Here is a 26,403-nt window from a genome sequence, read left to right on the forward strand (position 1 = left end):
GCTGTCATAGCCCATTGCCACTGCCACCTATCGTTTCCTCCACACACCCCATTTTTTGGCCTCATGTCCCATTTTCGGCCTCCACGCATCCTGCTTTCGGCCCGTTCAAGGCGGTGGGGATAGGTGGTAGTGGTGGCAATCCCCAACTCCTGAAAATGGGATGTGCAGAGGCCAAAAATGGGACACATTGAGGCCAAAAAATGGGGCACACGGAAGTGGTGATAGGTGGCAGCAGCGATGGGCAGCAACAGTAACTTTGTGTAACTCTCTTTTGAAAGGGAGGCAACATGGTGGCTCAGCAGTTAAGACACTGGGTTTGTTGGCTGAAAAGCCAGCAGCAGGTTCAAAACCTGTGTGCCATGTGACAGGGTGAGCTTTTGTCCTTGTCCCAGCTCCTACCAAACTAGCAGTTTGAAAGCATGCAAATGCGAGTAGATAAATAGGTACCACTTCAGTGGGAAGGTAACAACGTTCCATGACGTCATGCCAGCCAGTTCAGCCTGGAAATGTTTTTGGACAGTGCTAGCTCAATGTCTTTGAAATAGAAATTAGCACTGCTCCCTAGTCGGCAATGACTAACTGAGTAAAATCTGCAGGGACTTCTCTTTTGAAATGGGTATACTATTTAGCTTTAATAATATAAAGGGTTACCTTTTAAAGAGTTCAACAGTATAGCCGCACAGTGTTTCTATTCTATTCTGAAATTGGGAGTAAGTAGGAGCATGAATGCAGTACTCATTAGTGACTCATTAAAGCAAGTCTTTTTTCAGGATCTGTTTCCACAGTAGCCGCACAACTCTGGAAACAGATGCACTTGCTTTAATGAGTGACTATAAAAGTTGTATTTATGCTGTTGTGGATTCCAGTGCATTTTTTTTGGTACTAAATCCAAATCACTGCGGAGTCCTCTGCACCACTTCTATTTCAAATAATTTAATTGGCTGCTCATCTATCTTCTTTAAATATTATAGGTTTAGGTATTATATATCTGTGTTGGAGTGGACAAAAAGGTTGCTCATGCAGTAGCTAGATGTGATTGTGTATGATTATTTCTTGCTATTCTGATTTCTTTCCCTTTCCTGAGAAATCCTTCTACCATTTGTCATTTAATTTTAATTTCCTTGACATAGCGAATATTTTTAACAATCTTTGCAACATTTTTTTTCAAATAACTAACCTATTTCAGAACAGATTATTGATTGGTTTATTTTTTAATTCACGAATTCAAAATCCATTAAATATCTGGTCCCAATATGGATTAGTTGGCACTTTTTAATTACTGAATTTCTGTTACAGCATTTGTCTCCAGCACTAGACTAAATTGGCATCAAAATTTTTGACTTTCTTCTTTTAATAATACATCAAGTATTTAGTTAAACTCATTGCTAAAAAGATACCATGTAAAATACTGAACTCTTTAAAATATTACTATGGATTATATACAATCTCACTGACATTTTAACAAACACTGCAGAATCAATATTTTGGTTCCATTTTGCCATCAGGTCATTTTTTTATGCTTTGTATTGGATGGCCTCTTCTTTAATCTGACTGAACAGATTGTCCTTTCCAGAGATAGAGCCATTCTGCTTCCCACATCAGCCCTGCCTAGAGAGAAGAATATTTAGAACAGGCAGGAGCTCTTGAGCCTGGCTATATTTTAAATTAGTAACAGTTGTAAAGTGAATCTGGCTTCCCCATTGACTTTGCTTCAGAAGGTCACAAAAGGTGATCACGTGACCCTGGGACACTGCAACTGTTATAAATATGAACCAGTTGCCAAGCGTCCAAATTTTGATCACATGACTATGGGGATGCTACAGTGGTTGTCAATCTGAAAAATTGTCATAAGTCACTCTTTTCAATGTTGTAACTTCAGACAGTCACTAAATAAGTTGACTTCGCATCTAAGTCAGTACTTGAAATCTAAATCGGGTTTTGATTGAGTTTATACAAAATATTTTATCTTTATTATTTTCTGTCTAGCTTCTGCAAGTTTTGGTAAAAGACATCTAACTTCATGAATGTTATCTAAAATTGTAGATTCACTTAGAAAAAATCAAAATAATCTCCTAATAGATTGTATTTTGAAGTTAGGAACAAATCCATGTTAGTAATATAGAGTAAATAAAAATGTTTGCATAGGGAACATGCCTAAATAATAACTGTTCTTCCCTGTTTGTATTTGTGTAGTACTAATGTTCTATTATATGTCTCTGAAATTTCAGTGAATCCAAATTTATTGTATATGCATAATATTGCATCATATAATTTTAATACTATATAAATAACTTATTTTAAGATTGCCGAGTTTCATGATGCTTTGACTGTCCTTCTGACCACCTAGATAAATTAGACAATTGGTTACTTGTTTTTTAAAAAATAAAACTATTAAGGGAGATCAAATTTGAGCTGTTGCTTTTTAAGACTTGAACATGAACTAGAAGAACTGAAAACAAACTGGGATTTTCAAATAGCTCGGATATCCAAGGAGACCGTTTCAAAGAATTTAAAGATTCAAGCACAGCAAGAAGAAGTAGTAAAGCTGAAAGCAGAGATGGTTGCCTTAAATCAAGATATTGAAAGGTAAATTATTTTTCTTATTAAACCTTTGATTTTTTTCAAAATGTTTATTGATAATTAATCTTGGGTTATACCACTAGTGGGCAGCCTTTGATCTGCATGTTGTCCCAGGAAAGGTGTGTGCTGGCAGGGTCAAAAAGTCAAGATGGAAGGTACAACAATACAATAGAATCTTTTTTTGTGTATGTGATGACATGTATTGAAAAGAGATGGGCTACTTTACCTTTTCTTAACCTGCATGGATGCTTCTTCCCTCCCAGCATCACATTTGCTACCACACAGTATCTTGAAATTGATCCACAGAATCTTGGCAACAAAATGGATGAATTTCAGCAGTACCATTTTTTTCTCCTTAAGAATTAAGGATGGCAATCACAATACTTTGCCAGAGGCTTCCTATTCCCTTCTGAACCATAGTTCTTTGCAAAAAGATCCTGCAAGTGACATTTTTCAAATCAAAAGAGAGCCCAGGGGTGGGAGGGAGGAAAGGAAGGAAAGTTTTGGATACCCTGCCAGATTCCCACAAACTCAATGGGGAAGCCAGGAAGAAGTTGGAAGTCCCCTGCTTTTTCAATCACCCTTGGACATTTTGTTTCTCTGTTTAGGTCAGGAAATATCTCTGAAACGTTGACCCAATGGGACACTGGTTGTCTAGTTAATGCTATATGCCAGAGAACTCAAGAGATGAATGAGAACACTAGGACTGATTACTTCCATTATGTCATACTCTGCTTCAACATTCAGATGTTTTTCCACTCTTAAAACAATAGAGTTGTAAGGTCAAAGAAAGTTATGCTCGGCATGCTGATTACCATTAGCTAGTCAACCTCGGAAAACTTCAGATATGCCATGAACACAATTAATCAAGAGTTGGCCAGTTGAGTGCTATGATATTAAAATTGGGAATCACTTGGATGATAATGTCATCAAGGGTGAATAAGGACATCTAGAAGGCTAATATGAGTAGCTGTGGTATATGAGATAGAAAGTCAGTCTAGATTTGAATAAACACAAGTTTTTAATCCTACTGAGCCATGAAGCATGCAGGATAACCTTGAATGACTCGCTGCACTTTAGCCTAACTAATATCTCAGAACTATTGTGATGCTATAATGATGGATGAATGGAAGAAACCATGTAAACTACCTGGAGTTTACATGGAGGAGAGAATAGCAATAAATTGCTATTTTGCTCAGAAAAAAAGCTTTAAACCTTTTAATGAACTTTCACACTTGATAAAGTATATACTGTCTTTTAACTTTACATAAATGCAGATTCAATTTTTTTGTGTATTTCACAGCAGTGCCATATTTTTGCAACATTCCATTTTCTTCCATATTTTAACTGCATGAATGTTTTTGTATTTTGTCTTTTCATTTCAGTTTTGAAAGTTTAGGTTACTTCGTATACTATATGTTTCTCACTATCAATAAAAGTATAAGATGGTTCTTTTAAAAAATAAACTTAATGAGTGATGCAAGAATTTTTGTCAGCTTGCAAAAAGATTTAAGTCATTAATTTTCACTTTGCAAGTTCAACTGCTACTGGACTGGAATAATATGTGTTAGGGAACAACTGTTTTAAAACGTTTTTAAAATGCATCGGTCTTATAGAATTGTAAATGTTAACTTTTAAATTAATATTTAAGTGATGTCTTTTCTTTCCCTTGTATTAGATATAAGCAACAGTTCTTACTTGCAATAGAGAAAGAAGAGAGTTTGGAAAGAGCTAAAGTGCAAGCAGAGCTGGAATGGCAGCAGCGATGTGAGAATGCTGAAAGGAATCAATATCACAAATCAGAGGCTCTGATACAGAACCTGTCAACAGCTAGGGACCAGGTCAGCATTTCTAGCAGCTAAGCAGAGGGTATTAACAGAGACATATTTCATGATGGAATATTTGATGATTTTGGTTTAATGTTTCTATGCTTCTAACAAATACATCAGATATTCCATTTTGACAGGATTAGTGCTTTCTCACTGTAATTTGTTCAGTTGGCTTTGACCTGTAGCAGGTTATTTTTTTTTTAATAACTTATGTATAGTTAGAGGCAACACCGCTAGATTTCAATTTAAGATTTGAAAACACTTCCCAGCAAGATTGTCTACAGATGTGAGTAGAGCATCATTTTTGATGCTAGTTAGAGAAAATTGCAGCTTAGTTGGTTACAGCTTTTAAGTAGCAAGACCTGTTCTATGCTAGAAACAAGTCTTTTTCTCTCCACCTATATTCTGTTAAAAATAGGTCCAAATTGAAATAGATGTTGGAACTTGAAAAGCAATAGTTGCTGACAGTGAGCCATTTCCATGATTGAATGCTGAACATCTGAAAATATAATGTGATGTCAGAGTCCAGCTTTATTTTTATTAGTTTATTTTTACATTGTGAGCTGCCCAGCTTTGTCTGTAGTTGGGTGGCACCTAGTCTGAATAAATAAATTAAATTATATTTACTAACTAAATACAATTAATTTATTAACAACATCTTAAATTTGTATAAGAGTTAAACATAATATCCATAAAGCATAAACCAGACACTGACCACAAAATCCAGTATCAGAATAAGCAGCACTCCCATTATCCATAATAAATTAAACTGTGGAAAAGTTGTTTTGACTACATTCTAGGACAGGGGTGTCAAACTCATGTCGTCACGTCGTCACGCAATGTATCATGACTTTTTTCGCTAAACCAGGCGTGGGCGTAGCCAGTGCATGACACATCCGGCCTATGGGCCCTGAGTTTCACACCCCTGCTCTTGGGTACAGTTAGTGGGAGCCCTGTTTGGTCCTCCAAACGTTAACATTTTCATACTAATGCCTAAATACCTAAATAAAAGATTTCTTCTACCTAGAAGCCTCCTGATAGACCATGTATTATCTACAAACCTGGGGTTATATGGGCATTGACAACTCTCATACTGTATATTTTGCCCCTATATTTTGCACCAACTGCAGCTTCCGTGTAGTCTGCCAAGTCAGCCTATATGTAGTTCATCACAGTAGTCAAACTGGAGAATGGTAAGGCCATCGGTATCTTAGTAGAGCACTTTGATTTAGAACAGCCTGATTTTTTTTTTCCTTCATAGGCCTTTCTGTAGGATTTGGGACTAAATTTAATTTTACTCCAAAGATTAAATTTTATGTATGTACAGGTAATCCTCACTTGTGATCATCAATGATCCTAGAATTATGATCATGAGTTGTGGTGGTCATTAAGCAGGAGGTCACCTGACCATGCTTACTTTTTTGTGAAGCGTTTTAAGTGAACCTGTTTTAACGATGGGACTTTTTTTGCCAAAAACTGGCAGTAAATGATGGAAAGCAGCAAAAAAAAATATGCTGAAAATCACAATTATGTGACCATAAGATGTTGCACATGGCTGTAAATGTGAGCCATTTACCAAGTGCCCAAAATGCAATCATGAGATCAGGGGGCGCAGTTGTCAGGATTCCGGAACTGTTTTATAAGTAACTCTGGGGAGGACTCTTGAATGATCACCAAGTGAATGGTCATTAAGTGAGGATGATCTGTAATAGGATATCAGATGTACAAGAAGATAAGAGAGAATCTTTCAAAACCTCTTCTTGAGTTGCTTTAACTTCTTTATAGGCTACTGCTGCACTAAAAGAAAAGGAAGAAAAATTGCATGGATTAGAAGTACTGTTGTCTACTATAACCCTTGAAAGAGACCAGGCTTGTCAGCAACTTCACTTGCTTAAAGAGAAACAGGTTGGAATTACTTAATATTATTTATTGAATAGAGCTAAAGTTATAGTCAGTATTATTCTGTGGGAGAAAACAAATATTTAATCAAATTATTTGAGTGCATTAATGCAGAAATTTGTTGGATATTTCTCATTAAAATTGCATTAAACATGTCAAAACGCTTTCATGAAATAATTTTTATATAGAATAATTATAGAATAAATAATTTTTATATAATAGGTTTTATATAGAATAGGTTTTGTTTTTATATATGCATTTACAAATGGTTGCTGCATATTCAGCTATGCAGATGGTACCATGTTAGATTGGCTAATATTGTACTTTAGAAGATAAAATCAAAATTCAAATGAACTGAACCAAGTCCAACAGAATAATACTAATTTTTGATAAGAATAAAGATGTACAAAATATCTGGTTTGAAAAAATCAAATTTATAGCAGTTGTTACTTAAGGTAAAGGTAAAGGTTCCCCTTGCACATACGTGCTAGTTGTTGCCGATTCTAGGGGGCGGTGCTTATCTCTGTTTCAAAGCCGAAGAGCCAGCACTGTCCAAAGATGTCTCCGTGGTCATGTGGCCAGCATGACTCAATGCCAGAGGCGCACGGAACGCTGTTACCTTCCCACCAAAGGTGGTCCCTATTTTTTCTACTTGCATTTTTACGTGCTTTTGAAATTGCTAGGTTGGCAGAAGCTGGGACAAGTAACGGGAGCTCACCCCGTTACACGGCAGCACTAGGGATTTGAACCGCTGAGCTGCCACCTTTCGATCGACAAGCTCAATGTCCTAGCCCCTGAACCACCGCGTCCCTACAAGTTGTTACTTATTAATCCTAATTGGGTCTGGAAGTTCCATTGATAAAGTAAAATGGTCATTAGGCAAAATATCACATGACCACATAGCTTAGTTGGGGCAGTTCTGGTAGTGCCAGTTGCAGACATTAGCTAAGGATGTCTGATATGAATATACACCCAAATATAGCCTTTATTCTTTAATCCTAATATTATGACTCTTAACATTGATTCACAATTCTTGTTTATTTCAACTAGTGGATTTTGGAATTCAAATAAGAGCCATAATCAAAGGTAGAAAACCTTTCATAAATCACATAAATAAACCATCAAACTGAAATGAGATTGACTTGCAGGAGGTTTGTGATGAGATCTATTCCACCTGTAGCCTGGTCTGTAGGTGGTCCTGGTTCCTTTAAAAGTATTGCTTGGGTTGGCTCATCAGAGGAGTTGTCATTCTGATTTGATTTATCCATCTTCTCAGTCATGACAAGAGCTATTGGTAAACCAATGTAGAGTACTGTAATCTCAGGTTTTAGGATATAACAATGCTGCACCCAATATACAACACTTTAATTTAGTTCCCTAAATGATTCTTTCTGGGTGGGACACTAACTGGATCCCTTCTGCACCCCTGTCCTGACCTCAGCATGGCAGAAACCCATGTAGACAGAGAGGTAGGGAGCTGACTAGTCAACAGCAGAAAGCAAAGTCTAGATTCTTCAAAACTGTAAAAAAATCTGAAGTTTCTTCTCCATTCTCACGTGGAAGAATTCAGGAATAGGGTTATCAACAAATTCATACTCTTTGGACTCTCACAGTCCAAATCAAGAACTCAATGTTAACTCTCAGAATAAAATAACAAATTAAGGAAGCAAACTGCCATCAGCAGTTTTAGGCTTTTTCTGCTCTTGCATCAACAGTCTCAATAATACTTTACAGCCTCGGTCATGAGCCCATCCTTTCCTTTGAGTAAAGCTTTCCAGGATGAGGAACCAGCTTCTCTTCAGGGCCTGGACACTGAAACTACAAACTGGCACAAAATGCAGCAGCATGAACAGTCCCTAGGGCATGTTATACCACTGCTGTGCAACTTTCCGGTTTGCTTCCAGTCCAATTCAAGGTATTGAACCTTTAAAAGTCTTTATGGCAGAGATCCAGGTTACCTCAGGAACCATCTCACCCCAATGGGATTGTCACACCTCACTCCAGCAGAAGAGGCATGCCCCGAATCTCGTTGCCTAGGGAGATGCAACCAGAGGGGTATCTCTGCAGTGTCTCCTACCTTTTGTAATATCATACCTATTGAGTTGAGATTCACCCCCATCCTCTTAGCTTTATAAAGCAGTCTGAAAACCCTGCTTTGGTGACTGGCTTGGGGCCCCTATTGCAGCATCCCATTTTGGAGGTGGCTAGTAGACTAGTACAAGATCTCACCTCTACCCTGTCTCTGTGTTGGTTCTTTTTATCTGTTTTAATATTAAATGTTTTAATTTTTAATGTCTGATGTCTTAATTATTTGTGACATTGTAAGCTACCCAGTGTCACTTGGTAGAGAGATGGGCAGCATACTAAATTAATTAATTAATTAATTAAATGTGCTCAGTTCCAAATGAGCAGCATACAGGGGTGGGAGAATTTATTTATATAAGCCTGGAAAGAAAAAGAAGGCTTCTCTATGTCCTCCTCTGTCTCTCTCAATCTTCTTCATCTATCCCTTTCGTCAGAGCAGCCATTTAGCAAGGACTGAATCCTCAGGCACATATAATTTCTAGACTCTAGAGCTGTGGCTTGTTCACAAGGAAGCTAGTGTTTTCCTTCACCACAAATCCTATAGAACAGAGGTGTCAAATTCAAGGCCCAGGGACCGGATCTGGCCTGCGGGGTGCTTAAATCTGGCTTGCGGGGCCAGCCTGGAAATAGCAAAGGATCAGCCTGCGGAGCTTCTGGCAGCCAAAATGCCCCCCCCCACCCCCCGGTGCCCTGTTTTCAGCCTGGATGGCCTCCTGCAGCACTCTGCTGGCTGAAAACATTTTGATCTGTAGGGTGCTGCAGGAGGCCGTCCAGGCTGAAAATGTTTTGGCCAGCAGGGTACTGCAGGAGGTGTCTATCCCGTCTCTCGTTCTCCCCATCGTCCCCAGCAGGCCCACAGAGGAGAACTACAATGCTGATCCGGCCCTCAAAGAAATCCAGTTTGACACCCCTGCTATAGAAGAACTAATGAAATACTTTACAACGCAAGACAGAAACATGTCTACTTTGGGGGCAGTTGTCTATGTTTTCTAAATCTAAAACTGTTCATATGAAAATCCTTAAGCAGAAATCATATACTGGGAATGCAGATTTGCAATTGTATTTTGTAAGTGGAAAAACAAATTAGATTTTGTAGAACTGTAAAATACTGTTTTTGACTGCTGGAAAGCATTTCCTGCTTTTAGGGAATTTGCATGAAACCAGGTGGGTCACTAGAAAGAAGACAATGGCAAATTATTTCTAAAATGTCTTTTTAGGCAGCTACTTATTTAACCATTACTAGCCATGATTACTAGCCATATTATTTATTGGCTTTATTTACAGTATGTTGCTTCCATAGTGATTTTATGGATGCTTTCAGCTTAAGCACTGAGGTTCTTCAATTGATCAGATGAAGTAATTCATTAAAAAACAAAAGGAATGGATAACACAAAGTGAAAAAAGGTCAGGATAATTGAAATAAAACTTTTCCAAATTATTACATTAAAAAGATCTTTAAAACATTTTAAAGATTCTGTGTCTAATTTTAATAGCATATAATGCTGGCAAATTGTAGCAGCAAATTGTGCTGCTGAATTTTGATAGCAACTGAGGAGGGAGGTCTGGAGAAGACACAGTAACGCTGGGAATTGATTGGTGACTCTGGATTGCCCATGCCTAGGCTAGATAATTGCTGGCTTCAGCTATTTTTAGGCTTACATCAATATGGCATTGTGGCTACCTTTGAAAGGTTTTATATTTCCTGAAAAAGGCTGGAGAAAAATAATTTTTGATTATTTGTGGAGTCATTTTCACTACTCTTTGTCCTTGAAGATTGTATTGCATGGGTAATTGGCTTTTAACAGTTTATGATATACAACCAGAAATAGAATTAGTCCAATAATTCTTTGCAAAAATTTCCTTTTACATCATTTAGTAGATAAAGCTAGTTAGCTATGAGGTAACACTTTTCTCCTAAGAAGGTATAGAGAAAACATATTTCCCTATGCACATTTCCCTATGCTGCTTTTTGAGGAATTGCTTAGTTATTTCTTCTGAATAAAAACATTGTTGTAAAATGATGTTGTAACTTGATACCTTTATCCTCAGGGAGATTTTCTGTGGATATGTATGATGTACATAAAAAGGAAGATCAATGCAAAGAGTAACTGAATTATTTTATGGTATAAATAGGATAATTATAGAGAAACATATTATAATAATTCGATACAAAAAGCCAATAAATATTGCACAGTGAAATTTTTTAATTAGAATTTAAAACACAGAATTATAAAGTTGAAAGGGGTTATTTAGACCAATACATTTAAACTTTTACTCACTGCAGGAATCCAATTTCAAACATCCTTGACATTTGCTTTTGTTTGAACATGTTTAATAAATTGTTTCTTGGTCTTTTTGGTTAAGATCAAGTATACTGTATATAGTAACGAAGAACTCGGTCTTCCTATGCAACCAATTTTACTGTCACATGGTTATAATTAGGATCTTAAGACCTAAAGAACAGACTGATATTCTTTGTATTAGCGCTTAAGAAATGCTATGATATATCCTCTCAAGTGTTTTAAGATTAAATGTCAATTTTTTAAAATCATCTTTGAAAACCATCATACTATGACAGTCGGGGTGGGGGGGCAGGTTTCCAAAATCTGAAATCTATAGTTGTGTGAATCTTTTGTTAAAACCAGTCAAATTGACATGAGAATATAAAAGTTTTCACATGAAAGATAAAAATCTAACATATTAACATGATTCATTGTTGTTTTTATCATGTTGCATAAGATGTCTCTGTTTAATTACCAAACTCACACAAAACTCCTTTTGTGTAAGGACTTAACGTTGCTCTATGTTGTCAAAATATTATTACCATTTCCAACTGTTAAATCACATTTAAGCTCTTCACAACATATGAATCACTGAGAAATATTACTGTATTTCTGAATCTTGCCAATGTTTCTGATACTGTATTTGCTTTTGTCTTTTAGAGAAATATTTTTTCACTGCTAACACCCACTTCATATATACTAACAAACATTGAGACTGTTTTGAATCTTAAAAAACCTTATGCTGCGCTCTAGTGGTTGCCCACTATTTATTGTTTTAAAAAGAGTATCTTCTTTGAAAAGAGTTCAGAAGCGGAGAATGAAAAATGCTTAGTATTTTTAGATAGAGAAGGTCATCTAAGAAAATGATAAATGATATTTCAGGATTGAAAATGTGCTGCTGATGTACATTTGGAAACATACGCTAATATTTACTGTGTTTCCCCGAAAATAAGAGAGGGTTTTATTTTCTTTTGACCCCCCAAATAAGGGCTTGGCCTTATTATCGGGGGTCTTATTATTTTGGGGGTGCAGGAGGTGGTGAGCGTGGGCCTGGATGTCCCGTCGCTGCCATCACCTCTCCTCCCTGTTCTTTGTGCTGGCCGAGCAGCCCAGCACGTCCCACTCCACCCCAATGGCAACAGCTGCTTCCCTTCCCCACCATCTCTTTATCGAGAAGGGTGGCAGGTGGGGCGGGGGAGAAGCGAGACATGTGGAGTGAGACGTGGCTCCCCTTGCTGTCTCTTCTCCCCACCTTGTCGGGCATGACAGGGTTCCTGCGCCTCACTTAAATATTTACAGACCCCTCGCATCCTGGACATAAACTGTTTCAACTCCTACCCTCAGAACGACGCTATAGAGCACTGCACACCAGAACAACTAGACACAAGAACAGTTTTTCCCCGAAGGCCATCACTTTGCTAAACAAATAATTCCATCAACACTGTCAAACTATTTACTGAATCTGCACTACTATTAATCCTCTCATAGTTCCCATCACCAATCTCTTTCCATTTATGAGTGTATGACTATAACTTGTTGCTGGCAATCCTTATGATTTACATTGATATATTGACCATCATTTGTGTTGTAAATGTTGTACCTTGATGAACGTATCTTTTCTTTTATGTACACTGAGAGCATATGCACCAAGACAAATTCCTTGTGTGTCCAATCACACTTGGCCAATAAAAAAAAATAATTCTATTCTATTCTTAGCCACCCACCCCCTTTAGGGATGCAATTTGGGTGTGGCAGGTAGGGCGGGTGAGAAGCGGGATGCGCATCTTAGCTTTTCAGCTCCATTGTGTTCCTTGCTGTTGTGTCCAGGGAAACACGCTGTAAAAGAAAACCTTCTCATGAGTTTGAGAAGTTTGATTGAACTCACAAGAAGGCTTTCTTTTACAGCGTGTTTTCCTGGACACAACAGCAAGGAACGCAACAGAGCTGGAAAGGTAAGACACACATCCCGCTTCTCATCTGCCTTACCTGCCACCTCCAAATTACATCCCTAAAGGGGGCAGGTGGCTAAGCAAGGGGCAGGACCCCTGTCATGCCTGACAAGGTGGGGAGAAGAGACAGCAAGGAGAGCCACATCTCGCTCCATGTGTCTTGCTTCTCCCATGCCACCCCTGCCACCCCGCTCAATAAAGAGACGGTGGGGAAAGGAAGCAGCCAGGCTGCTGTTGCCATTGGGGTGGGGTGGGATATGCTGGGCACTCGGCTGGCACGAAGAACAGGGAGGGGAGGGCATGTCCCCCCTTCCTCCCCCTCCAGCCTTGCCTCCTCAACTCATTTTAGTTTTGCGGCAAGCAACCAGAGGAAATGGCTGGACCAGCTGCTCAAGTAGTTGTGGGGGGGTATTTTGCGGGGGTAGCTTATATTATCACATGCATTGAAAAGCTCAATTGTGCTTATTATCTGGACATGTCTTATTTTTGGGGAAACATGGTAATATTTGTTTAGATTTCATTCACAACTTAAATTTCATTACTTTGGAGGGTAATTTTGTCTCTATTATTGTACTCTATTACTAATTTACAAATATATTTTGATTTGACATGTGACATTTAATTTCCTGGAAAATATTTCTCTTATATTGATTATATGAGGTTGATTAAAAGCTATGTTTTCTATTGTTTGTCTACTTCAATGTTATCTATTTTGCTTGACAACATTTTGCACAGTATTAGGCAAAATTTTGTTTCCATCTTGGAAGATGAAATCCACTTAGGTAGAAGTGTCAGGAATAGAACCTGAAAGATGATATATGCAATACAAGTTGAGAGAGAATTCTTTCTAAAATTTGCAAGTGAATTTATGTTGATTAATGTTCTGAATCATAAATAAATTCTTAAAACCTAATAAAGGATTAGCAGCACACTGAAAATTTGGCAAATGTATAGTAAATTTGCATTATGATTCTTGAAAAAGCCTTAAATTGTATTTTGCAAACTTAATCTTCATAAATAGAATTGCTGTCATTCATAGAAATTTCCTCTTGCTAAGTTTTCATTGCAGGTAGTTTTCAACTTACAACCATTCATTCAATGATTGTTTGAAATTACAACAACAGTGCTGAAACAAATGGACTTACAACCTCTGTCCAAAGTTACAGCCGTTGCAGCATCCCACAGTCATATGATCAACATTAGGGCATTTGGCCCACACTTAACAGCCACAGAGCAGCTCCCTTTATCTGCCTATCTCTTTTCGTAATCTATGCCCTTTTTGCTGCAATGTACAACAGCACCCAAAGGGCAGCAAGGAGGCTGAAGCAGAGGCCGGTCTGAGAAATATGACCAACCACGTCAGCACCTCAGCACCATTCTGCAAAGCCCCAATTGACCCCACTACCCTGCACTTCACAGAGTCTGCTGCACCCCACTGACCCTTACCACCTCATATTATTCTCCAAGCCAGTATCCCATTCTCACAGTCCTTCAGAAACCTTCTGGTCATCTCCAAGTCTCGGAATAATTGGTCTCTGGCTTGGAGAACTGCTTCAGAAATCTCATTTACCACATTGCATTCAGAAGGTTTCTGAAGCACTGCTGGGCTGGACGGGCAGCTGAGATTTTATGTTGCACTGCAGCAATGCTCACACGTGCTAGGCCTTCCATGGCCTCATCACCCTCTTTTGGCAATCCTGCACTCCTTACCTGGGACTCTGTACACTTAGCAGCCCATGATTCTCACTTAAGACTGCAGCTGGGAGTGCAGTCGCTAAGTGAAGCAATCACAGGACAGCTTGTTTAATGCTTAGTGAACAAGATTCTGATCCTAATTGCAGTTGTAAATTGAGGACTACATGTACTATAGTTGTGTGTATATGTGTTTATATATGAGCGATAAATAGCTAAAAGAGTTCCACAGATATTTTTAAAGATTATTAACTATACCGTTCATTTTTTGATGCATATGGCATGTCATTAGAATGATTTTACTGGTAATTTTGCTTGCTTCTTTGAATGACTTATTCTATTCTGGAGGGAGGAAGTTTTGATAATTTCCTTAATTTCTTTATTACCCATAGGGTTCTATAGGAGTTTCTGAACATTTTCCTCCTGCTGATATCCAGACATTACAGCAGCAGAACAATATCTTGAGGTCTGTTATTGCAGAAATGAGAAAAGAAATGGAGACCCTTAATAATCAGGCAGCTTCCTTTGACGACATCAAAATGAAAATACAAAACACAGGTATAACTAATTCTGCTGTAGTTTTATTTCGTCCTGGTAATAAAATGGATTTAATTATTATTTTTTTTGTTTACATTTATACCCCGCCCTTCTCCGAAGACTCAGGGCGGCTTACAATGTATAAGGCAATAGTCTCATTCTATTTGTATATTTTTTTTTTACAAAGTCAACTTATTGCCCCCCCAACAATCTGGGTCCTCATTTTACCTACCTTATAAAGGATGGAAGGCTGAGTCAACCTTGGGCCGGGCTTGAACCTGCAGTAATTGCAGGCTCTGTGTTCTAATAACAGGCTTCTCTACTGCCTGAGCTATCCCGGCCCCTTGTAATTTGCTGACAAGGGTCTCTATATTTTATAAATGTAAGTCTCATTTAACAAAAGCTGCTTTTGTATTTTTTGGAAGATTTTCTTGTTTTTTATTTTTGATACTTTGGTGATTCCTGACAAAGTCCATGCAGTTTTTTTGGCAAGATTTACTCCTTCATTAGCTGGCTTTGTGCCTAAGGTAGGACTAGAATTCAGTCCTGATATCTTGATCACTACATGAAACTGGCTCTCTCTTATGTTTACATTCTTCTAAATATTTATATTATTTGAAGAATCTCATATGACTAAAGCATTTTTATTTTTTTTTAAATTTTAAATTTGGTTTTAATGGGGTTTTTTATTATTCTATTGTGGTTTTAATATTCGGCCGTATTTAATAAGTTTTTTAATTGGGGTTTTAACTTGTATTTATGTATATTTTATATGGCTGTTAACCGCCCTGAGTCCCTTGGGAGATAGGGCGGTATACAAATATGATTAAATAAATAAATAAATAAATAAATAAATAAATAAATAAATAAATAAATAAATACTACCAGATGATTAATTAGCATTTCAGTCTCCAAATGAAATTTGAGATCATCCATCACCACAGCCTGAGGTATATATTGTATGCAGATGACGTTATATTTCCACTCTTGATGACTCACGTGATGCCATGACTGTCATTTCACGGTGCCTGGAGGCTGTGAGGATGGGGAGCAACAGGCTGTTGTGTCTGCGCCTCCCTGAGCCGGGCCCCCTGCCAGAAAGTGACTCGAAAAGTGAGGGGGAAGGGCCATCAGGACTTACCTCTGGAGCACCGGCTTCCCTGGCTCAGCTCCAGGAGCCAGAGGCAGGCCAGGTGGAGGAGATAACGAGGCCTCCGTCCCCTGACTCTTCCCCCCCCAGGCCACACCTCCAGACTCGGCTGATGGCAATCAGGCCTGGCTGGACCCTAGGTTTCGTAGGCAGGAGAGGCGGGAACAACAGAAGCAGGGGTGGGGCAGGCCTAGGAAGTGCTGAGTCATGGAGCCACACCCCACAGAGTATAAAAGCAGCCCTGGCTGCTCTTCTGCTCCGTGACGAGCAAAAATTGAGCTGAACTATTTGATTCGTGGAGAAGTGAGCTGAACTCTTTGACTCCTGGAGAATTGAGCTGAACATTCGGCCTGGACTGCTGACTTCCTGGTTGCCTGGCAACCCCAAGATAAAAGGGAGACTTTGGCAGGCAGCTGCAGATTCCCTGCCAGGACTGATAGCAGCCGTGAACTCAATTACTGGCTCGTTTAGCCAGCTCGCGTGGCTGAGGCCGGGAGGGGACAGAACACAGGCTTTGATTGAACCCTAGTAAGACTAAATGGCTTTGGGTACATCAGGATCTGGGACTTTGTCATCTTTGACTCTGGATGGAGTTGCAATGCCCCAGAAAGACCCAGTCCACAACTTGTGGTTTCTCCTGGGCTTGCAACTTCTGTTCGAGGAACAAGTAGCAGTCACGGCTAGGAAAGCCTATGCACAACTTTGTGTTGTGTGCTACTTGCAGCTTTTCCTGGACCAGGATTCTCTGCCCTCAGTTGTTCAGTCCCTAGTCATCTCACAACTGGACTATTGTAACGAGCTCTACATGGGGCTACCCCAGTGGTGAAATCTGAACCAGTTTATTACCAGTTTGCTGGCTGCGCATGTGCGCTGCGCACCAAATGCCCACTGTGCATGCACACCATGCACCAAATGCAAGGTGTGTGCGCGTGCAGTGCACGCCAAAAGGAGGCATGGGGTAAGTACAACAGCACACGGGGGGGTGATCAGCTGTGGCGCGATCTCTTTGGAGCCTTTTTTTTACTTTTAAAAGCATTTTTTTACAGCCTACTTAGCTAAATAGGTTGTAAAAAATGCTTTTAAAAGGTTAAAAAAAAGGCTCTGACGATCGCACGCCACAGCTGTGATCATCGGAGCCTTTTTTTCACTTTTTTAAAGCATTTTTACTTCCGGTTCCAGTGAACCAGTAGTAAAAAAATGCCTAAAAATTAAAAAAAAAAAAAAAGTTCCGACAATCAGCTGAGCAACATGTGATCTTTGGAACTTTTTAAAAAACTTTTTAAAGTATTTTTAATTACCGGTTCCGGAAAACACCTGATTGTCAGACCTTTTTTAAAAATATTTTTTACTACCGGTTCGGGCAAACCAGACCGAACCAAGAGCACTTAACCCCTGGGCTACCCTTGAAGAGCATTCAGAAGCTGCAGCTGGTGCAGAGTGCAGCAGCATGGGTAGTTTTGGGGAGCCCAAGAATGGCCCCATAATACCATAGCTCCACAAGCTGCATTGGCTACAAGTCTGCTTCCAGGTGCAATTCAAGGTATTGGTGATCACCTTTAAAGCCCTTCATGGCATGGGTCCAGGTTACTTGAGGGATCATCTCACCCTATTGGGGTTGGCCTATACCACTCATGCCGGCAGAAGAGGCATGCTGCAGATATGTTCAGCCCAATTATTCCAGCTGGCCGATCCAGAAGGAGGGCCCTCTCTGCTGTTGCTCCTGCTCTCCGGAACATCTTTGTTGTGACCCAGGTTCCTGGACTCGGACTCCTGGAGGATGATTCAGAAAGTGAGGAAGAGGAACTGGCAAGACCTGTTTCCCCTGGGCCCTCTCCCTCCCTGGCACCCACCCAGGAGGAAGAGGAGGGGCTGGCAAGGCCTGATTCCCCCGGGCCTTCTTCTGATTTGGCAACGCCCCAAGAACAATCTTGGCTTGATGAAAGACTGCGCAGACGTGACTGGTGCGCGCAGCAGAGGAGGTGTTGGGACAAAGTCAAAGAATGATGAGTCACGGAGTGACACCCACACAGGCTATAAAGCAAGAGGCGGAACTTCCTGGCTTTTTGTCTTGGACAAAGTAATGAATTTGCGCGGGCAAACTGTATCATGGATAGAAGAATCTGTTTGTGAGTGAATCGTGCTTTATCTATAATTTTCGGGTTATCTCCAGGGATTTTGGCAGGTGTGTGGGGAGACATCTCTCTGCCAGAAGTAATTCAGCCAAATGTAAATAAATTGGGAAAAGGCCTTTGACTGACTCTTTGTTGGGAGTATTGGGGGAGGGAAACAGAACAATCTTGCTCCCCAATGTGAGGTTGGCCCCAACCCTCCTTTCTTTTCATAAGGGCTAAAAGACATGGCTGTGCCAGTCAGCTTGGGGCTCCAGTGGGGGAACAGCACAATGGAGATGGTTGATTAATAAAAGATCCTACCTCCTCCCCACTCCGCTCTCGCCCTCCCCATGTATCCTTGGTTTTAAAGTTTGATTTTAACTTTTTATGTTTTAACTTAGATGTAACTGTAAGCCACCCAGAGTTATCCTATAGTAAGATGGGCAGCCAATAAACAAACAAACAAACAAACAAACAAACAAACAAATAAATATTTTCCATATTATTACAGAGAATAGTTAGTACTTTAACTGTGTCTTCTCTTGTCTTTAAACAGTTTAGTGAATATTTATCTTTCCATGGTGCTCTGTATTGCCTTTGAACACAACTTTCTAGTGGAAGGATTCTTGAATATATATTCCCTCTGCAAATATTCCCATAGCTCTTCAAGGATTTTTTCCTCATAGATTAGGGATATTAAAATCTGTTCTTTACATTGATCCCATATTCTAAGTGTATGTTCTCCAGCTTATTTTTTTTTAAAAATTAACTTATATAATTAACTCCAATAATTTTGATCAGTGCTGAATAGATTGATTTGTACCAGTGGTGGGTTTCAAAATTTTTTACTACCGGTTCTGAGGGTGTGGCTTGGTGGGCGTGGCATGGCTTGGTGGGCATGTCAGGGGAAGGATACTGTAAAATCTCCATTCCCTCCCTAATCCAGAGGAAGGTTACTGCAAAATCTCCATTTCCTCCTGATCAGCTGGAACTTGGGAGGCAGAGAATAGATGAGGGTGGGGCCAGTCAGAATTTTTACTACCGGTTCTCCGAACTACTCAAAATTTCCACTACCAGTTCTCCAGAACTGGTCAGAATCTGCTAAAACCCACCTCTGATTTGTACATCTGCAGCTTATTATGTAGACATGCTGTCTAGTGTGTGGTTTCCATGTACAAAGTCTGCATTTTGCTTCTAGAAGGTGTTAGCAATAAAAAACAGTTCCATTTGTAGAACTCTAAAAACATAGAATCCCAGGGCTGCAAGGGACCTTTGAGGTCTTGTAATCCAATTCTCTGCTAAAGGCAGGAGTCTTTATATTATTCTGGACAAATGGATGTCCAATCTTTTCTTGAAAATCTCCAGCAATGAAGCACTCAGAATTCCTGGAGGAAAGCTATTCCATTGATTAATCGTCAGGAAATTTTTCTTTAGTTCCAGGTCAGATCTCTCTGATGAACTTCCACCCCTTGCTTCTCGTGTCACTCTTAGGTGCTTTAGAGAATAAGTCAATCGCTTCGTCTCTGGGGCTACCCCTCACATACTGGAAAACAGCTAGCATGTCATCCCTAATCTTTCTCTTCCTTAGGCTAAACATACCTAATTCCCTTAACCATTCATTGTACAGTTTAGCCTCCAAACTCCTTGTTATCTTTGTTGCTCTTCTCTGCACTCCTTCTGGGATCTCAGCATTTTTTTTGTATCATGGTGACCAGAACTGGATGCAGTATTTTAAGTGTGGCTTCACTAGTGCAGTATAGAGCGATACTATCACTTCTCATGATCTTGATGCTATCCTTCTGTTGATAGCATCAAGCTGCAGCACACTTCTAGTTCATACTTAAGTGGTAGTCCCCTGGGACATCTAGATCCCTTTTTAATTACTATGGTTAAACCAGGTAACGCCTATACTGTAGCTGTACATTTGGTTTTTCCTTCCTAAGTGCAGGATCTTACTTTTCTCACCACTGAACTGCAGCTTGCTGGATAGGGCCCAATACTCAACTTTGTCAAGATCTTTCTGAATCTTGAGTCTATCTTCCAAAGTGTTAGCATTCCCCGCACCCCATCTTTGTGTTGTCTGCAAATTTGATGAGCTCCCCTTCTATCTCCTCCTCCTCTATTCTTAGGAGAAAATATTAAGATCTGATTTAGTCATGGTCATTGAAACTGCCTCTCTCCAATCAAAGTATTACTCCACTCTTGCGAGAATATATGCTTATCAATTGCAACAATATTAAAGTCTCTTCTTAAGATGAAATTTAAACTATTCAAATCCACCCATCTGCTGTTGGAAATAAAATTAAAATTATATTTATTCAGTGCCTACCAAATTCCATGTTACTATTTCTCTGTTTTTCATACATGTACATGTATTGTATTTCATATAAAACAAGTAGTATTATAAGCTTCTTGGCTGCCTGACATTTTAAAAAATCAAATTTCACTGGGTTTTTTTACTATGTGGAATTGAAATTGCTTCTGGAATCATTCTTCTTATCCTAATCTTTAAAAGAATACCAGCAAAAGCTAATTTAGCCAATTCCTGAAAACCAAATAGAAATAAGAAAATTATTTTATAATATGAAGCTTTATATAAAAGTATATGTCTGATTAAGGTCTATAACCTATTTAAACTTGTAATTTATTTAATCATTAAGATACCATTAAATTTTTTATTACTTTTGTTGCAGCAGATCAGTATCACTGCTGTTCCAGGAAAATATATATATTTGAGAATTTTTTGATATTTTTCTTTTAATTTATAAATGTAATCAGGCAATCGTGTCTACAAGTTCTCAACCTAAAATGGGCACTTTTATTTTTGCAGACCATAAGCAGTCCCTGGAAGAGGAGATCAGAAGATTGGGGGGGGAAAGCGAGGCAATAGACAAACAGAAAGAAAATGCAACAGAAGCTCCAAGAAAAGTACTTGTGCCTTCTCTTAATGTAACTAGATGTAATAAAGCTACTCAGACTTTCCATCCAGACTACTTTGTCAGTGGGAATGATGGTAAGGGAAATAAATTTCACATCTACTATTATATGTTATAATTCTTGCATGCTCTGAGGGAAGATGAGAGCAATGCTAGGGGTTTAACATACTAGACAGGTCTCATCAAATGAGCCAGGTGAAGAATGTCCCTCCTATAAACACTGTGGTGAAACATTTACAGAAATCTGTACTGGATTGGTTATCACCTGAGTCATCAAGGACCACACTAGGTGTTGGAGTACCTGGAAATCTGGGTGACAAGTGGCCCATAGGACTCAGGACTGTTGGCTGAGCAACTAGGGCCAGCAGCTACAGGACTACTGGAAGAAAAGTTGCTTACTAAAAATAAATAAAAATTTGCAATAACAAATCATGTCCAATGACAAGATGATGACTGGAAAGGATTTCTGTCATCTGTTGATAAATTAGACTAATATACTGTTCGATTGTTTCAGTGAGTACATTTTCATTGTCACTGGATATCACAATGAAGATTCCCCCCCAATTATACATCTATGTTTCATCAACCTCATTAATAATTAGTTAATAGTATGTTAACTAGAAAGGATTTGAGGTATCCTTAGAGTTCTTAAGCTGACATCTGCTTTGCTCTGCTTTTTATTGTTTCAGGTACATTGCACCATAGTAAAGTTGCTGCTATAAAGTTTCTGGGGAAAAATGAAACTGAACATTCAAGAATAGGGGTATGAAAATGAGAAACTAAAATTATGTTCATGTTTAATATAGAGATTCATTCAGAACAAAAGGGGTAAACATTTGTTTGCTTTCACTGTAAAACGCTTCACATATTCTGACTTCATATATAAACCGTACCAGTTTATGAAAGGATCCATGCCTTTCCTACTAATTCCACTAGGAGGCATTGTAATTCTAGATATCTTTGCTGCATCTGGCTTAATGATAGATATATTATAATAATCTATTTGGGTTAACTGAACTGAACTCTTACTGAATATGGAAAGAAAATTAAATTGTACTATTGTATCTCAGATAGAGCTAAGTTTGCAGCTGTACAAGTTGAAATTTATCATCCTCTGCTATAAATGTTTTTTCCCCACATATCAAATACCTTCAGTAAATATCTTTTTCACTTTTGGCTGGTGTTAATTAAATGTATACCATGACCCACCTTGCAAAGAAGCCCTATCACATTTTTGAGCGCATGCAATCAAATTAACCCCCACCCACAAAATTAGCTCTAATTAAAACCCTGCCCACCCCAGGGTGCAGGGGGTGGGGTGAGCACACAGGTAAAAAATAAGCTAGGGTGGGGATGGGGGTGGTGGAGCTGCCCTACTTACCAGGCCTCGCACATTTTGACACCTGCCTTGTTTTCTTCTTCAGTTGCTTCTGTGGCCGCTTGCCGCCACTTGCACGCATTGACCTGACCTCTGTTTTGCCTTTAGATGCCTTCCGGCAGGCATCTGAAGGTGAAACGGAAGCCATGGCGATGCATGTGAGTGACGGCAAGTGCCGCAGAAGTGGACCAGCAGCGGGCTTCTGCTGGGCGAGGCTGTTGTTGCCACCTTCACGACGTGAGTCAATAATTAGAACCCTCCAAAAATAAAGCCTAGCCATTTTTTGGGGGGGGGGTCAAAAGAAAATAAGACCCAGCCTTCTTTTTGGAGAAACACGGTAATATTTTGTCAAACTTAAATTTACTAGCTTAATTCTGCCTGCCCACTCCAAGAATTTAAATTTGTTTTAGAATTTCCATGGAAGGAGATTCTAAAACAAAAAAGCTGTTCCAAGGATGTTTTTCTGCTAGTCTACATTATTTAAAAAGCAAAAACAAAAACCTGTTCCAAGGATGTTTTTCTGTTAGTCTACATTATTTAACAAGTAGAATATCTAAGAAGATCTTTGGGTTACATTAAAACTTAGCTTTGAGGGTGACAGGTCATGTGATGATTTTGATTTTTTTTCTTCTCCCCTTTTCATAAAAATGTGTTTTGTTTTAGCAAAATTGTATCTTGAAGGTAATGTGGAGTAAGCACTGAAGCTGTAATACAGGCTCCATCAGTAATAAGCCATTATGTTAATAGAAGGGCAAAACAGACTCATGTTCATGGAGTCACTGTTTTTTTGAGAGGAATTCATACGTGAATGAATTAGCAATGGCTTCATTTTCTGTGGCATAATTCACTTTTCATGGCACAGAGTTAAGGAATATAATAGCAGATGACTGCAAAATGAGCGAACAGTATGGCCAGGAAGCTGTGAAGACAAACAAAATTCTGGGATGCATCACTAGAGTGGTCACCATTAGGAAAAAGGAGGTCCTGATCCCTCTGTATAGGGCTTTAGCCAAACCTATTTGGAATACTGTGTCCAATTCTGGAGACCTCACTTAAAAATAATACTGATAAGATTGAGTGAGTCCAGAGATGGGCAACAAAAATAGTGCAAGGTCTGACGGACAAAGCATATCAGGAGAGACTAGAAGAACTGAATATAAACAGCCTGAAGAATAGAAGGGAAAGAGGGTGACATGATTGAAACCTTTAAATATATTAAGAGTGTAAATAAGGTTCTAGAAGGCAGTATTTTCAATATTAAGCAAAAATCAAGAACACACAGGCATAATCTCAAACTGATGGAAGTTCAAAAGTAATGTTAGAAATGTTACTTCACAGAAAGAATAGTGGAAGCTTGGAACCAAGTTCCAGCAGAGGAAGTGGGTCAGTCATCAGAAACTGAGTTTAAACATGCTTAACATGTTTGAGATAAACACATGTCCATTATCCAACAAAAATTAAATAAAAATAATGTTAAAAATAATAGATATATTAAAAAGAAAACAAAATGCAATTAAACTCAAAGGGAAGACTTCATAGACCAGTAGGTCTTTTTCTGCCATCAGTTTTCTATGTTTCTATTTAAAATAATAGAAAAACTAACAGGGTTAAGAATGCATTTCTGGGTTTATTTAGTACAGTAGCAATGATAGTACTGAATAAGTTAAATGTCTTCACTATCATTGGATCAGTTCACTGCTTCAGTGCTAACTTCCTGTTATTATAAGTTCCAAGTTAAACTAAAGAAGAAGAAAGCCAGTCAATTTCCATGAAGGCTTTTGATTGTGTCAGTAATGTCAAGCTGTGGAATGTGCTTAGAAAAATGGGAATTCCAAAATATCTCACTGTCCTTACAAGAAACTTAAACTTAACACTCTGGAACTCACAGTACAGACAGAATATAGTGAAACTGACTCCAGGTTGCTAAAGGAGTGTAACATGCCTTTATATCCCCACCCCTTATTTTTTTCAATCTGTATGCTGAATATACTAACTAACTTCTGTAATAGCTGGGAAACTCATGTGCTTGCAGTGGTAAGAAGTACTTTTTACTGGTAGAAGTTGGTAGGTCAGCTACAGTGTATTCAGAAAGTATTCAGACCCCCCTCACTTTTGTCAATTTTGTTATGCTGCAGCCTGATTCTAAAGTTATTGAAATTCATTTTTTCTCATTAATCTACATTCAGTACCCCATAAAGACAAAGCGAAAACATAATTTTAGAAATGTCTGTAAATTTATTAAAAAGAAAAAAACTGAAATTTCACATTGACTTAAGTATTCAGGCCCTTGGCAACAACATGAGAAATTTAGCTCTGGTGCCTCCCATTTGTCGTGATTGTTGCTGACATGTTTCTACACTTTGAATGGAGTTGACCTGTGGTAAATTAAATTGATCAGACATGATTTGGAGAGGCACACACCTCTCTATAGAAGGCAGCACAGCTGACAATGCATACTGTAGCAGAGCAAAAGCCATTAGGTCAAAGGAACTGCTTGCAGAACTCAGAGGCAGGATTATTGCAAGGCACAAGATCTGGGGAAGGCTACAATAAAATTTCTGCTGCACTGAAGGTTCCTAAGAGCACAGTGGCCTTCATAATTCTCAAATGGAAGACATTTGGTGCAACCAGGACCCTTCCAAGAGCTGGGTTGCCTGGTCAAACTGAGCAATTGGGGGAGAAGGGCCTTAGTAAGAGAGGTGACCAAGACCCCAATGGCCACCCTGACTGAGTTCCAGAGATCCTGTATGACAGAGTTTCAGAAGGACAACAATAACTGCAGCCCTCCACCTATCTGGGCTTTATGACAGGGTGGCTACATGGAAGTTTCTCCTTAGTGCAAAGCATATGAAAGCCCACCTAGAGTTTGTTCTCACAGTCTGAGAGTCCTTTGGGTGCTTTTTTGCAAACTCCATGTGGGCTATCTTACAATAGTGAACACTTTACTCCGTTCATTAAGAAATATATATCTTGCCCTTCATTTTCTTTTAATAATACTGTTCTGGAATGGGTTTCCTAGTGTTGTGACTATTTCATGAATGAGCCTCTTTATAGTTGTCTTGCTATCTGCTGGAATCCTTTCCCTACATTATTACATATAAAATAATAATGATTTTAAATTTGAGAAGTTGGAATTTTTCAAAGCAGTGTCCAGCCTCTGGCAATTTTTAAAAAATTTCCCAGTATTGCTCTGAGCCCCAAATGGGTTTCATAAGCTTTCTTGGAAAATAATAATAATGGGCTGCTTGGGTCTAGAACTAAGCAGAATTTTTAGAAGACATCTGGAACAAACAGAGTCCAGTCCAGGTGGCAAATAATCTTTCAGTTAAATGGTGCTGTGTAATTGGTGATTTGGAATCCAAGCCCTTCTTAGCAACTGTTTTGCAAAAGCACCCAGAAAACCTCCAGCAGGTTCTCAAAATATGAAATATTTTACCAGTATCAAAAGGTAAGGAATTCCTCTTCTGGAATAATCTTTATCTCATTTTGGTTCTAGAATCTACTGGTAAAATGGCTCCAGGAGGATTCTGTTCATCCCAAGCAACAGTTACTTAGTATGGGTGCAGGTGACGGACCTCATCAACATTTTAGAAACAATGGAAAAGTGATTCAAGCCAGACTGAAAGGAGCTGCAAAAAAGATCTGTTTTCTGAGCAGAGAGAAACAGCAGCTACTGGAGATGGTAAATAGACTAAGAACAGAACTTGGAGAAGCTTCAAAGGAAGGTAAGCTCATTGGAGAGAAGAATCTCAATTCTTGCATAAGAACTCTTGAGATTGAAGAACCTAATGAAGTGAAATGCACGGCATGTAGGCTTGTTGCCAAGGTTAAGAGGTCCTAGTCAGAGCTTGAGAATGAAATGCTGCTGAATAAAAGCACAGTTGCTCTCAACATTGAACATGATGGTATGAAACATGAACAGACTCAGTATTTGTTTCTTATTCTTGGCTATGAAAATCTTGATTGCTGCTTTAA

The 26,403-nt window shown here is 38.9% G+C and overlaps 1 protein-coding gene across 2 annotated transcripts in view; it reads left to right on the plus strand.

The window, feature by feature from the left end:
• The window catches only part of CCDC57 (coiled-coil domain containing 57), a 62,855-nt gene that overhangs the window by 18,689 nt on the left and 17,763 nt on the right, over window positions 1-26,403 (plus strand). For both annotated transcript variants that reach the window (XM_058169495.1, XM_058169496.1), the window contains 7 exons: window positions 2,428-2,586; window positions 4,259-4,421; window positions 6,195-6,314; window positions 14,709-14,874; window positions 20,945-21,127; window positions 21,740-21,813; window positions 25,925-26,153. In XM_058169495.1, the coding sequence (XP_058025478.1) occupies window positions 2,428-2,586; window positions 4,259-4,421; window positions 6,195-6,314; window positions 14,709-14,874; window positions 20,945-21,127; window positions 21,740-21,813; window positions 25,925-26,153 (1,094 nt within the window). The remainder of the gene's footprint in view (window positions 1-2,427; window positions 2,587-4,258; window positions 4,422-6,194; window positions 6,315-14,708; window positions 14,875-20,944; window positions 21,128-21,739; window positions 21,814-25,924; window positions 26,154-26,403) is intronic.

Source organism: Ahaetulla prasina, chromosome 2 (genome assembly GCF_028640845.1).
Source record: "Ahaetulla prasina isolate Xishuangbanna chromosome 2, ASM2864084v1, whole genome shotgun sequence".
NCBI lineage: Eukaryota > Metazoa > Chordata > Lepidosauria > Squamata > Colubridae > Ahaetulla > Ahaetulla prasina.